At 42.3% G+C, this 15,449-nt stretch overlaps 1 protein-coding gene across 2 annotated transcripts in view; it reads left to right on the top strand.

Moving 5' to 3' along the window:
• Positions 1-139: 139 nt before the first annotated feature.
• afg1lb (AFG1 like ATPase b) overlaps positions 140-15,449 on the top strand; it is a 24,939-nt gene continuing 9,629 nt past the window's right edge. Inside the window, exons 1-7 of one of the 2 annotated variants that reach the window (XM_046372641.1) lie at positions 140-792; positions 1,038-1,363; positions 4,427-4,481; positions 4,631-4,732; positions 4,977-5,104; positions 9,041-9,140; positions 11,792-11,850. In XM_046372641.1, coding sequence (XP_046228597.1) covers positions 678-792; positions 1,038-1,363; positions 4,427-4,481; positions 4,631-4,732; positions 4,977-5,104; positions 9,041-9,140; positions 11,792-11,850 — 885 coding nt within the window. In that variant the 5' untranslated portion in view covers positions 140-677. The remainder of the gene's footprint in view (positions 793-1,037; positions 1,364-4,426; positions 4,482-4,630; positions 4,733-4,976; positions 5,105-9,040; positions 9,141-11,791; positions 11,851-15,449) is intronic. The other variant, XM_046372642.1, reaches the window with a different exon arrangement.

Here is a 15,449-nt window from a genome sequence, read left to right on the forward strand (position 1 = left end):
CCATCTTTTGCAAAGATAACAACATGTAACAGTACCTTTTATGTTGAAACCAAGCAACTCCTATTCCGGTGTTGTTCAATCTCTCACTTTCGCTAGCTTCAAAGGCCAGCACGCTGCACTTCCGATCAGCTGAGGTTCAGCTGACAGTGCTCGGGCCACCTGCTGCTCGGTTTGTTTACAACCCCGCCAGGCACATTGGCTGTTTTCACGTCTTCAATTTGCTTTTCAATTTTGACTTTACATTTTTTAGTCATTTTATTTGTGTAATCCGGACTTATTGCTCTTCGTATTGAAAAGTACGTGCTGCTAAACTATAAAACGCAAGTTATCGGACGTTCAGCAGTCTTGATACTCCAGGATTTTATACTCAAAATAATATTAATTTAAAATACCTTTGCTTCGAATATGACAAACGGAATATTTTATCCTAAAACAATCAGATCGTCATGTAATATAGACAACATGGATCTGTATATGCTTAAAATTTACAGCAGGTTTTCTCGTTATTTACGCTCTTAAATATAAAGAGATAATTAAGACTTTTTATCATATTCGATTACATTTATTCTTGTCACAATTAACTTCTATTCTCTCCCTTCTATGCATGTGTCATGCAGCTATAGGCTGTACGTTTGTGTCAAATGAATATCAATAAAGTTTTCGCGTTTTGAAACATCATGGCGGCCTACACGGCCCCTGCAGCTGTCAGACTCTCAATAAAACATTTGCTAAAAGACACTGTCCTGACCCCAAAGAGGATTTGTCGTCTCTCAGCCAGTTGCACTGGAAGGGGTAAGTGGCTTATCGTCGTGTTGTATTTAATGGCATTCAGGATATGTGATGTGACAAGTCCTCTGAGGAAACACGTTTGGTAACTTTGCTGGCTGCTTCTTTCACCCATAGCCTCTGGATTACACTTCACGTAACACTCTTCTCTTTCTAATGACGGTTTTATTGCACCTCATAAAATAAGGTTTTTCCTCCTGGAGGCGCTGGGTAACGATTAACTAAGATTACCTTTCCTGTAATGCTTCAAGGTTGTACTAGTTGGAGGACATGCAGTTCATCTGCACCATCCTGCTACCCTCAGTCTCCAGCAGCAGATATTTGTGCCTCTAGTGAAACTACTGGATTCTATGAACGCCTCGTTCAGTGTGGCTCCCTGAGGGAAGATGCTCAACAGAGAAGCGTCCTCCAGCATCTTTCTCAGCTTCAGTACACCCTGAAGAGCTACAGTAACCACATGTACTTGAACCCACCGAGGGTAAACTCAAAAGACAACCACAGTCTGCTTCCAAAAGATAAAGACTCCGACATTGCATCAGCCAGAAACAAAGACGGTGGACCTGCAGCTAAGGTAAAGGTATGAAGGTCATAATGGAATAATTCATAAACTGATAATCAAATCTTCAACATATACTCACCAACTGAATACAGTGTGCTCATACCAGCAAACTGCACAAAAGTGCTTTGTTAAGATTTTTTTTCTCAAGGTTGTCATGAAATCCATGCATGATTCGTATGCAGCAATACTGTACTAAAAGATTTTGAGCTAAACAAAAAGTCTGTTACTGTGATTGTCCTTGTGATTTAGACTGTTTCTTATTGGTGGATTTTTGACATGCAACTAGTCTCCTAAGCTCTTCCTAACTACCTGTTGTATTACTTCTGTCTGACTTGAGTTGAACAGTTTCGTGTTACTAACCCAAAACATACACTGTTCACTCAATCAACTCTCGCACCTTTCACTGCTGGGTAGTAGAAATAATGGAAGACCTATGTTATATATATTACCATTACTATTGTTTGGGAGGTAGTTTGCTCATCAAAAAGCTGAAAAATTGACCTATTTGAGTCTTTTTTTTTTTTTTTTTTTTTTTTGGTCAAGCTGCTACTTCCACTTCAAAAACTATGCTCAAGACTGCGGTGACATCTGAAATCATTCCCCCATTCACTACAATCCATAGTCAGTTATAGATTAGCTTTTGGACACTTGTGGATCATCATCATTTCGTAATTAAAATGATTGAGGCGTAGTTTTGCTTAATACCAGAGGGTTAGTGGTGTACATGTTGTAGACACAAGATAGAAAATGAGGATGAGTGATATTGGATGCTGTATAGAATTTAAATTGTAGCACAGATTTGTTTAAAGCTTTTTTACAGTGTGGCATCTGGATTCTCGTTCTGCCATAAACCCCCGCTGACATCTCACATATGGAGGGACTTCACAGAGTCCACTGCACTGTACTCCAGTTGTATCACTGATGGTGGCCATGGGGCTCAGGTCAAGGGGAGGGGTCTGGGAAGTGTATTGTGCATGTGAGTTTTGGAACGGCATAATGTAGGGGGCTGTTGTTGTTTTTAGGTCAGGAGAGCTGACTGTCTAGTATTTGATGGTGGGAGGGTTTTTTTTTTTTTTTTTTTTTGGTTAGCTGGCACAGACACATAGGGTTAGGCAGAGATTTTGGAAGGCAGCAGGGCAGACCTCCTGCTGGGCCCGTCCCGGCACCCCTCTCACTCTCTCACCGTCCCCATGCAGTAATGAGGGGATCCCTATTGTCTGGGCCATTCTTGTCCTTTTTGCTTTTGATTCGGGACTCTGACAAACACTTTGGTGTTAGGGTATCAACACCACAGCCCCCCCTCTCCTTTTGCACCTTATTTCTTGCTCTGTCTCTCACACACACATACACACTGACTGGAGTACTTGTGCAATTATTCTGGTTTGAATCAGGTCATACCACTGTCCTTTCGGTGTCTGTTCTCTCTGTGAAAGTGCCGCCATTGTCCTCACTAACTGACCAAGTCTGCGAAGAGAGTACACTTGACTTAATATTGACCCAATGTGGCGTGGTTTTGCGGATGGTCTGCTAACAATGGGCCATTGTTTCGAGGGAGCCATCCTCTTCAAGTCAAACCTGCACCATGGAGTCCTCCTGTACATTGCAGGTCTCCAGCAGGACACTTGGACCAGTTAAACCAAACGGAGACTCCCACAATCACTCCATTTACCTTGTTAGTGACTTCCCTGGCTGTCGGTAAACTTGTTCAGATGCAGTCTTCCTGAAGTCATTTCAAAGTCGAAATTGCCACGTCCTGCATGTGAACTTTCCACCCATGTGCCAGTCTCTGTCCTCCACCAGCAGGTGAGACAAGGCCACAGAGCTCAAATAGACAGAGTGGCTGAGGGACAGCCTTGTCCTTCTCCACTCTGCCGTGGCAGAATGGCTTCCAGCCACCACTGACAATTACCCCACAATGCCAGAGGGCAGCTTGGGAAGTCAGAGAGAAGTCACACAGTGTTATGCCAAAGCAGACAGGAAAAGCTTGTTGCTCTTCCAGTATTTCACTCCAGCACAGGACAGGCAGGGATGGAGGGATGGAGGGGGTAGAGGGGTGGAGCGTGGAGAGAGGGCAGAGAGAGAGGATGAGTACAAGTTTGTTTTTTTCATTTAGTTCTCAATTGGCCATTGTCTGCATTTACCAGAGTCAAGTGCTCCTTGTGCAGTGGACACCAAGTGCAGGGGACACTGAGTCCCGTCTCCTTGAAATAGTTGCTAAATTAAATTTTAAGAGGACAAACCTTTCTGTTTAGCGCTGAGTTAATTCCAAACCTATTTGCCGTTGCCCAATTACAGAGATGGACAATCCTCACCCACACTGTTGTTAAACCACAATAAAGCATCTATCATCTGTCCTCTTAAATGACGTATGGAACAAGCTTTCATTACATGTCATGATTAAACTGATGACATACGTGGTTACATGGCTTGGGCTCTTCTTTTTTCTTTTTTTTTAACAGATATTTGGCTTTACTCGATATTCTCAGCTTGGTCACACAGAAGACGATTTTTTTCTGAAGCAAAGACCTTTTGATGATAGGAGGCAGGCAGCACAATGACTTCCAGCAGCACCTCAATGCAACAGTACCGTATCACAATTAGCAGCGCTAAACAGGCTGCACAGACAAGTCCACTCCATCTCGTATGGAGCCTCATCCAGTCCTCTCCGTTTTGTCTGACAAATCCCCCCATTGTTCCTCTGATGATGCTTTTCTTTCGTGGGAACCCTGGCTTGTCTTGTTGATTAGATCCCCTTTGTCTTCCTCCCCTGCAGTGGGCTAGTCTGGAGAATGTGAAACCTCACACTGTAGTGGTGGCTTAATGCCTCAGCATACTTTGTTTATTAAACGATGATTCAGTCTTATATGGTAATGAATATAACGAAGTTTATTTAGGTCAACAGCTATAGTGTTTTGTGATTTTTAAAAAGGAATTCATCTATGCTTTAATTTTCAATAACCCTGTTTAGTTATGGTTAACTGTAGGCGCTGTTGCTTATGATTAAATGCAGCTCTTAAACTGTTTATTATAAAGCAAATATAACAGAGTAATTTCCTAATTTTTCCTCCTTTACTGCTAAAGGAGGAAGCCAATCCACCACCTCCCCCCAAAGGTTTCTATATCTATGGAGACGTTGGTAAGATCACAGATAGAATTTCTTTTTATAAAATAAACAAGCAATACTGTGATTTTTCCTGCTGTGCTAAATCTCCACAAGATGCCTGAGATCAGGACAGAAAAGTTAGAATAATTGCTTTTTCTTTAATCCCTCTCTCTCTCTGTCAGGCACAGGGAAGACCATGCTCATGGATATGTTTTACTCTCGTGTGGAAAACCCTTGTAAAAAGAGAGTCCACTTCAATGGCTTCATGTTGGACATCCACCAAAGTTAGTATTATCCTCCCACTCTGCTGCTGAAAGTTGGCTTGCATGACTTCATGGAAGTTTTCTGACTCTTAATGCGCTGGAGATCCTATATTTATCTCTCTGTTTGTCCTGAAGCCCTCCTGCTAATTGTCTACCATTATGCATACAGGTGAAATTACCGCTTTATTCATTATTGTCATTGGGCCTGGGTTTGCCGATGCAGGTGTGTTTTAAGATGTGCCTGACGTTTGTGTACTGCTTAAAGGGATCCATCGGAGGAAACAAAGCCTGCCAAAACGAAGGCTAGGGAAAATGTTCACCTATGACCCCATATCACCGGTTGCCATGGAGATCAGCAATGAAACCTGCCTCCTGTGTTTTGACGAGTTTCAGGTGAGCGAGTGTGTTACCGGCAGCGTGTGTGTGTGTGTGTGTTTGTCTGTTCTTGAAACCTGCTTGGACATTAGCTACATGTGGAAAACTAGACATTAAGAATTCTCAGTGTGTTTTGGTTTTCCATACATCAACTGCATAAATTTGCATAAACAGCAGTACTTTGACTCTAGTGCTGAATAATAGGTGATACTTGTACTGCTAATACAACTTTATATGATGATGGCATGCTGAAATTTTTTGAAAAATTTTTTTTGGCTGGGAGGTTTAAAGAAACTACCTATAAAGTCTTTCAAACCAGATTTTGAAAGATTTTATGGGTAGTTACTGAATTTTAAGTAGCCTGAATTTGTGTTTTGGGGCATATAATGTACACAGTGTAAATATTATCTGTTTTTTAAGGCAATTTAAAGCTTCAAACAAGTTTTCAAAGAGAAAAAAAACAGTAACCAAGATGCTGTGCATTTCTCATATTTAAAATTAATATATCAAATGAAGAAGGAAAAAGTATTCTACAACAGTCAGTCTGACCTACAAGCAGTCTACTGATACAAGAAGTGGAAGAGGTGGTCGTGTTTCTGTTTCAGTAAATGCTGTTATTTTTTGTGCAATATTCTGACATGTGCCGCAACTACTGGTACATTAAGATAAGATAAACCTTTATTGTTCTTTAATAAAGGTTAATAGCAAGCCAGCAGCAGAAATGTTACATATTAAAGTCAAGGTCAGTAGAAAAGCACAGGACATGAGATGTTAAACATTTACTCACAGATCTTGAAATTTCAAAAGAAGGACACATTTGACTCTTTTTGTTTGCCCCTCTTGTGGATTACGGTACCTGCTTTATGCTTTTCAATGCCTCACTAGAAACAGTTGTGTTAAATGTTGTAATGTGAGTTAAATCTGTGATCACTGTTAATGTTCAGTCACAGTGGGTGTTTTTTCTGACTGGATAACTGGATGTTTCTGGTCTTGATATTCCCACAAAACAGGACTGGGGACACCTAGTGGCCTTTATAAAATATAGCAGTCTTGTAAATTGACTGCCAGCAGCAATGAAACATGTCCTCTCCTTAGTATGTATTAAAGTAGTAATTTACTAATCAAGTAATAGTAAATACATGTGTACTCTCATGCATATCCAACTATAATGTTTCGTCATTGCTTATCATTTTGACATCACCTTGAAACTGGAGCAGTCAGCGATTTGTTCCTGTTGTTTGTTTATGCACTCACACGCTTAGTTTGTTCCCAAACCATCACAACCCGGTAATGCATGGTTTTTGCACAGTGGATTTACACAACTAAAAGGCACCTTCAGCCATTACTGCTGCAGAACCTCTCATTATTTTACCCTTTGGTGTCAAAGGAGAGAGCCACTACTGAAGCTCTCTGTATTCTCTGTAAGGTAGTTAGTCATTCACTGCAGCAGCGAAAGACGTGTGCTTCTGTCTTTGTCATTAGCCAGCCAAACACATCTGTTAGGCGCACAATGTTGTTCTTCTTACTGATATCATTACAGTTAATGCCAGCGGGTCAAAGGTCACAGAAGGTGCGTTTGCTCCCTCTAATCACTCTCAATGCATCCGTGAGGATCAAGAGCTGCTCCTTTCATCCGCCCGTCTTTCACATTTTAAACTGCGGCACTGTTTGTGCATTCTCATTGATTTGTTTTGTTTGCTGTCGCCAGCTTTGCTGTTTTCACTTGTCGACTGTTGCTACCGGTGAATGGAGGGGAAACAAGCAGCCATGTGCGCGTTGTTTGTGATGCATAAACAAGAGGTTGTGAGAGTTGGGGATGGTGTGTGTGTGTGTGTGTGTGAGAGAGAGAGAGAGGTGGGGGGGGGGGTGTTATATACCAATCAGCATCTTCCTCCACTCAGCCATGCAAATGAGGCTCTGGGTATCAGTCGCACTCTCCTGCTTCCTTAAGTGAGTGGAGCTAGAAAGCGACTGGCGGCGGCGGGTCAGATGGATCTTATCCTCTTAAATGCTAATGACATTTCTCCATTCTCTTCATTAGCGCCGTGCCATTATCAGTAATTTGTAGCCCCCCTCCCTCCTTTTACAGCCCCCACCCGGTTCCCCTAATGAATACTCGCCATTGAGAGGTCTGAGATGGAAAGATGGGAAGAGATCGAGAAAGGAAGAAGAAGAAGAGTGAGAAGAAAACGCTTGAGCGTCATTGTCTCAGGGCCTCAGTCACTGTGCAGCCTCTGTGAAATTGCTCATAGGTTGTGTACATAAAGAGGTGTAACATCAAAAGAGGTCTAATTTGGCACCCGTGTGCCTTGCTGTAAACTGACAGCCGCTTGAGTAATTGGATGCTCATTTAAATATCGGCATTGGCTGACTGAGATTGCACCATTATTTTTGTGTTCACAAGTGCTACATCAGTCCCCCTCCACCTTTCTCATTCTGTGGGTACCCATTCTCTTTCCCTCTCCCCCTACTCATTCAGCAATCAATATTGCCCCTCATACTATGCCCATGTTGAGGGCACATGAATAAACAAATCCAGGTTGTATAAAAGGTCATTTTTAAATGATTCTTTTGAAATGAAAATAAAATCCTGCGGTCGGAGGAAATGGGGCCCCTTTCAGAGAGACACAGAGCCTTGGCTTTCTGCTGATTCTCATTACGCACACACACACAATCATGCACACACACACACACACTAATTTGATGCCCCTAGCCACCTCTCCTTAGCGAAATCAAGGCTTTAACACAAATGTTAATCAAGTATTGGCAAGGGCAGTGAGGCTAATATGCAAAAGCAGAAGACTCTCCAGAGTATGAAAGGAGGCATATGCTGTGGGTATGGCCATCAGAAGTGTCTGTTATAGACAGGAAAGTAGGTAAGAGGGGGTAAGAGGAGAGGGCGGGACAGAAGTCTTTCTTTTATTCAAGACATCCTAGTTGTCAAGGAGGTTTCATGTCTTTCCTTTAAGATAATAACAAAGTAGCTTGAAATTTATCTTTCAGATGACTTAAATGTGGATGATGTACTGGGATATAATGTTTAACTTTGTGAGGGGAGATCTTTTTAGTTGTAATATTGGAAGAAGACTTTTACTTATTGAATGGAACTAACTGACTGACGACTGAGCAACAGCAGAAGCCTTAAATAATTCAGCTTCTCTGACAACTCGCTGGTGTCAGTCATTGCGTTTAATCAGGCATGTTACATACGTGATGCTTTGACTACTGTGCATCACACGGTTACATGATGTTTCCCTTCGTGATTGTTCAAAAGAACAACAGAGATGAAAGAGAGAGAGATGAGAGAATAAGAACAAAAGTGAGAGCACTGGATTACTAATGGAAAGGTCAGAGCTCTTCACAAACGTCCTTGCTTCAGCGTTGTCATTGACCTTTGTGTATTGTGGATTCATGGAAATCATGCAGATGAAAACGTCAGCAAACAGTTGAATTTGATTCATGTATTGCAGCCCTGTAGCCTTGTGTCTAGATCATGCAGTGCACCTTTATGTGCCTTTATATGGCCATCTTGGATAGAAGCTTTTGTCTGCAGTCGTGACCCCAGTCTGGATTCACATTGCTGTGTTTCATTATTCTTTTCTTCCTCTTGTTTTCTCGCTTGCTCTCAGTAATTCTCACGCCAGCTCCGTTGATTAGCTCAGGACTGCTGCCTTGCCTCAGCTGCTTCTCTTCAGCAGAAAGCTGCTTCGTGACCATTTGCAGTCAGTTCAAGTGGTTTAGGTGTGTGTGTGTGTGTGTGTGTGTGTGTGTGGACGGAGTGTGAATGGCCATGACCAGGGACAAAGGATTGAATGAGCACACCTGAATGACACTAATCAACATGGAGTGTTGACGGCACAGTTTGACCTCAGACGCACACACGTGGTGTGGCAAGAAAAGGTAAATTATACAGTGCATGAGTGTCTCTCTTCTTCTCTGATTCTGTTCTGTCAGGTGACCGACGTTGCTGATGCCATGATCCTGAAGCAGCTGTTCGATACGCTGTTCAAGACCGGAGTGGTGGTGGTGGCCACCTCCAACAGACCCCCTGATGGTATGATGACCAGTGTATGACATAAGTGGTCTACTTCTTCATGCATTATGTTTTTTTTAAGATATTGCTTAGTGATCATATTACTGTTGCATGGTTTAGTTTGCAAGCTTGCAGCTGCTGGTAATACCGATCCATTGTTCTAGTTACAAATGAACTCAAGTGACATCATAACTAATAAATAGTAAAAGTAAAGGAGAATCTTATTCAGATCTACATAAATTGCAGGAATATGTCACAATTGTACATAACCGTAGAGACATTTGAATAGTTAAATCACAACATCGATGCATCCATTTTCTATACCGCTTTATCCGTCAGGGTCATGGGGGAGCTGGAGCCTATCCCAGCTGACTACAGGCGAGAGGCGGGTTACACCCTGGACTGGTCGCCAGTCAATCGCAGGGCTGACACACAAAGACAGACAACCACGCACTCACACCTAGGGGCAATTTAGAGTAGCCAATTAACCTAATGTGCATGTTTTTGGTATTGTGGGAGAAAGCCGGAGTACCCGGAGAAAACTAAATCACAACATTTATCTTAAAATTATTTTTCTTTTTGTATAAATTACAAAGTCCTTTCAAACCTACCCCAACACTTATACTGTCCTAACCGCTGTCTGAACCTCTGAATTTTCGTTTAACCATCCAGCAGCAGCAGAAAGTTTCTCCGCAAAGTTTCTCAGTTACTTTACATACATTGAAACTTTCATCACAAAATGGTCAGCTCTAGCAAGGATCAACAGAGGACAGGATAACACCTTAAAAGCAATTAAATGGTGGAAAAAGCGAGAACATTTGGTACATCATTCGCCGACAGGATACAGCCTTTAAGCAGGCTTTGATGTTGCATTTACTGCCAGTGGAGCATGGTTGGAGAAGGAATGAGCAAGGCGGCGATAAAGGTAGAGATAAATGCGTGATGTACTATCTGACGTCTTTCTTTCCCCGGGGAAGATGTTGATGTCTCAAAGTCTCGAGTGGGTACGAAGTGGATGGCTGTCGTAGACAAAGACGCGGATCTCATAGGCGGATCTCTGATATTTACTAGCTATTAAGAACAAAGCGCCAAACCATGCAAACTTGATAGAGAGCCTACTTGGTATTAATTACATGGTTAATGGAACACTGAAAGCCATAAGAGACAACTGGACATGAAAGGCATATATTTTACATCTTTATTGATGTGGAGATGCTGCTATGAAAAAGCCCTAGATGTGTTTGGAGGGGGAGTTTAGAGATAGGCTAAAGTAACGTTTTGTTGTCCTTATGCGCTGATGGAGTTTAATGAGACTGAGGAGGTTTATGGGGATGAATTGTGTCTTTTTGGAGTAGACACCCCCTGTGCACCAGATCTCAAAGGCAGTTTACATTAATTGCTGAACATCTGTGTGTGCTTATTTTGACTAACCTAAGTCGCTCCAGTAATAGGTTTTCTTGATGGTGGCGCTAATTATATCTACACATTGCAATCAGCAGCACCAGAGTAATTGCAAATGGTCTTAGAAAATGAATGAATTGCTGACTCTTGATGTGCTACACTTTACAAATCATACATGACACCCTTTACTGTCTTGAAGGAGCAGTTTCATGTTTTAGGAAATTATTTACCTTCTTGCTAAAAGTGAGGTTAGCAGATTAATATCACTCTCATATCGGAACAGTAAATAGGTAAATATACTGTTATCAGCCAGTTAGCTTTAGTTTAGGACTGGAAGCAGGGAAGCTGCTGGAATAGCCTTTCAGTAAGGTAACAAAGCAGCCAGATCTCACCTCTTAACTTACTATATTCCTATTGTCTATTCTGTACAAAGCCAAAGTGTAAAAACAACAAAACATGGTTTTATAGAAGATGAAACGGCTGACTGTTCCCAGGAATTGACTCTTCCTGGCCAAAAAATAGTCCAGTATACAGCGTCCTGTAAAACCACAGCATTTTGTTTTTACACTTCGGCTTTTGTGCAGATTAAACACGCAAAATATATCCTGGTAATTACTGGCAGGCTTTGTATAAGCTAAGCTAACTGCCTCCAACTTCTGAGTGGTGTCCATCTCCTTCTCCTCAAGGAAGCAAATAAGGGCATGAGCCAAAATATTGAACCATTTCTTTAACCTTGGTAGTAGTCATCTCCCATACACACAGTCCGTTACAGTATAGGAGTTATCAAGAGAGTGTTATTTGTGTGTCAGGTCCTACTGTAGGGAGCTTAAGCCCAAACATCAACACCAACCACTTGTTTGCAGCTGGAGAGAGTTTAAGGCTCATGTGTGTCTGTGCGTCTTTGTCCGTGTTTGTGTGTGCATCCCTATCTGTTTTATCTGTCTATCAGGGATGCTACTTCAGATGTAATTTGTTCCAGCCGAGCTAATTGAAACCTCTATTCAGCGAGCTGCTGTGGACATTGTCCGTGCTGAAAAGGCGACAGTCCTTTCTCCCACCACCATTGTTTGGGAATGTAATGAATTTTATGTTGCTGCCGCTGCCGGTAGAGAAATCCATTTTTCTCTCCTGGTCCCAGTCCTTTTGTCGTGCCTCCCCACCCATCCTTCAGTTCATCAATAGCCACTTTATCTGCCAATCTGCGGCGGGGGAATGACATTATTAGGAGGCTAAACAGCAGCTCTAATACAGGCCCTCCCCTCCTCTTTCAGATCTGTACAAAAACGGACTTCAGAGGGACACCTTCCTGCCTTTCATCGACATGCTGAAGGTAGAGACAAAGTCATCCCTCTCTCTTGTCCTGTTAATTTATTCATGTGTTTATCGCACACAAACACACACACACACACACGAACACCCACACTTGCATGTGCGTCTCTGTCTCTCTATGTCTGTCTTTTTGCACATTGCTCTTTAGCGGTTTGATGTTTTCTGCTTCCTGGATGCCTCGCACAGTGTCACAAAGCTGTCTTTGATCATACCAGGGCACGGTGAAAAGAGAGAGAGAGAGAGAGAGAGAAAGGTAGGGTAGATAGAAGAGAGTACAGGTAATGTGAATGAGAGATGGACGGACAAGCTGAGTGACTGACCCAGACTGCTTGCATTTCAAAAGTGGCGGGGGTGGGGGGTTGTGAGTGGTTGGCAGGGGAGAGGGGCGACGTGGTGGTTAGCATTTCCAGCAAAAAATCTGCTTTGCAATTTAAGCAGGTAGCACCATTATCCTGCCTGCATCTCAGATGATCATTGATGTGTTTGGAGTGATCATGATCATAAATAATTGCATAATAATTTGTTGTCATGCATTTTGCAACAGATGAGGGCAGCATTCTTGCACCTTTTATTGGTATTTACGACCCCGGTTACAAAAAAAAGTTGGGACGACAGCAGAATGCAGTCACCTGTAAATGAGCTGTGTTTAATGGTCTTATGAAGTGTTCGCATGCCCGTATAGTAATATCCTGTAATAATACAATCATTTGTATGCCACTGAAAGAGTGTTATGATCCCATTGCACATACCTGTCATTTGTTATATCATAAATTTTAGAGAATTTTAGATTAAATGACGATGTCTTCTGTCAGCCTTATGGATTTGCAGTTGTTACTGAGCCTCTGGTGCAAGCAGCTAGTGCAGAGTCAAGACCATAAAGGGATGAAGGTAGGGATTGAAGAACACATTATTAGGCACTTTGCTGATGACGTGATCTGTTATTTAGAGGGCCCGTAAACGTGCCATCCTGTGTTAATCGGTCGTTTAGAGATGTTTGACTCCTACTTGGGATATAAATTGAACTTAGGTCACAGATTATAATGATGAATTGCTACCCATCCAAAATGATACCTTCTATACATTTGATTCTAAAAAGAATGACATACCTCAGGGTATGCTCCTGCTCCCCACCCACTCTCTCAGCAGCACCCTTGCCCTCTCTAATCCACCCTCATCTCGGTCCTGAATGCCCTTTGTCCCTGTATGCCCTGCACTACCTCCTCTCTTTCAGGGTCCCATGTTCCCCTTTGTGAGGCCATCTGGTTTTTGGGGTCGAAGGTTTTTTTTGGGGGGGGGTGCTGCAAGGCATTCTCCGTAGCTGCCTGTTCTATAAAGTTAAAGTGTTTTTTAGCGGGGTCACACTGCTAACTAGCTGACCCTTAACAGATTGAATTAATGCTTGCAGGGACCGGCAGTGAGGGCCGTCCTCCCTGATGCAGCTCGTTCTAGTATGTGCGTGACTGAGTGTGCTTCTATAGCAAGTGAGGCAGTGAATGAGGGTGTTAAAACGTAAAAAAATACCCCATGACCTCTCCTCCCTATCACCTGAGCCTGTGTGGTAGAGGTTAATCCACTGCCTCTGTCCCCTTGGGTTGACATCTTTATTTAACTATTGACTTCTGATTAGCTAGGAGCCCATTTTTCCTCAGCACCCCACCCTTCCCCTCCCCAAATCATCCGGTTTCCTAATCTTAAAAAATAATAAATTGCTAGAAGCACATATTTTCAAATAGATACCCTTGCCAGCGTAACTTCACTGAACCTTAAAAGTCCCTGAATGCTTTTTACTTTCTGGTTTGTTTACTAGTTGTGTTTTTTTTTTGTCATTTGCTCAGTCATTTGTAATTTCTTGTCCTTTTTACCATCTCTGTAGACTCCATCAGGAAATCTATTCAGTTGTTTAGTCTTCTTTTTCTTTGTAGCCATGGCAAAGCTCAGAGTTCTGTAAAATACAGGGTTTAAGGGCTTTTATAATGGACACTGCCAGTATTGTAACTAAGACACTCTTTCTCTCTCACAAACTGTCCTCCCTCTCCACTCCACTTTTCATTGCCCATCCTCTCTCTACCCCTCTATCCCCGCTCTTTATTCTATTACTATCCCGTTCTGCTCGCTGGCTTTACTCACCCAAGGTCAGGTCCCTGTATTTTGGTAACAGAATAGTGACTTTATTTTCCTTCTGCTTGTTCGATTGCAGTTGTGCACAATGTTGCCGCGGGGGAGGGGGCGAGGGAGGGGTGCGTGACGACAACCCTGAGGCAACTTTGAGTATCTCTGGGTTTCCTGCTGTTTTTAACCCTTCTTTTAATCCCCTCTCCTTCTCTTCTTTTGTGTGTCATTGTTAATTATTTGCTGTGCAGTTGGTGATGAGAGGAAAAGAAATATATAAATAAAGATAGGACGATACAGAAAAGAAAAAATGAGGAATGACAGAGACGTGGTCCTCCAGTGAAGACCTTGGGGAGAAGGACTGCCTGTGAAGAGCCGGCAGCCTGCCAGTTCAAATCAAATGGATGTTGATGTTTGATGACTGTCATTGTCTTCCAGAGAATTTCATGGCAGGGCAGTGGGCCCAACGCTGTATGCCTCGAGGGCGCCCCTCACCTTTTTCATATCAGCGTCTGGTTTCTACTAAACTGAACAATTAATAAAGGACAAATCAATTTGGCTCCTTTTGAACAGGAGGAATGAATTCTGGCTCTGTATTTACCACCCAATTTTTAATTGATATAGTCGCCTAGGTTTGCTATTTCCTGCAGCATAACTGATGTTTTGCAGTGTTTTATTATCGTTGTGTGCACATGCCCACGTGTCAGATGTGTTTGATCAAGCATGCACAGGCACACAGGTGCTTTGTACTGTACTGTATTATGTTTTCACTTGTAAAGCAGGCCACCTGCAATCTGACGGCAACACTTAATTCAGAAATTTCGCTCTCACTTCTAACTTTACTAACATGTGCATTTAAAGCCCCCTTTTCTATGCTTGTTAAGCCCTCTGCCTCTGTTACAGTCATGATCAACCCACCCGCCTCATGACGCTCTGCCCTATAACATCATGAAACTGAAAAGGTTGTTAGATGTTATAAACTGAAATTGATTCTCAGACAGTCTTTTTGTGAAGATACCGAGGTGGGGGTGTTACTAACTTGTTTAACATAAATAAGTTAGTTTGTTTTCAGGCGTTGGGACTGCTACAACAAGTGAAAGAATGACATTTATGTGACTCCATACAGAGAAATCTGTAGGCGTGAAGTTAGAAAGAAGCGGCCTGTGTACCTTGCTTTTCCATCTCTGTTGTTAGCTTAACACATGTGAATCTCCTACCAAACCCTCCGTGGTCGAGTTGGATTGTGGGTGATGTAGTTGCCAAGTTTCTGCAAGGTAGAAGAAGGTATGGATATAAAAAAGATGACATTTCTGCTTCTGCTGCATCATTTTCTATCCTTTATTTTCTAAAAATGTCTGACGATGTTACAGGAGTGTGATGCTACTCCGTAAAAGGTCTGTTGAATTGATATCAGAGAGGTATTTTGCTCCTAAATCATTTGATGATGAATTAACTAGTTGTGTGTTTTAAAATCTCTTCTCCCATAGTTTT

Source organism: Scatophagus argus, chromosome 19 (assembly GCF_020382885.2).
Source record: "Scatophagus argus isolate fScaArg1 chromosome 19, fScaArg1.pri, whole genome shotgun sequence".
Classification (NCBI taxonomy): domain Eukaryota; kingdom Metazoa; phylum Chordata; class Actinopteri; family Scatophagidae; genus Scatophagus; species Scatophagus argus.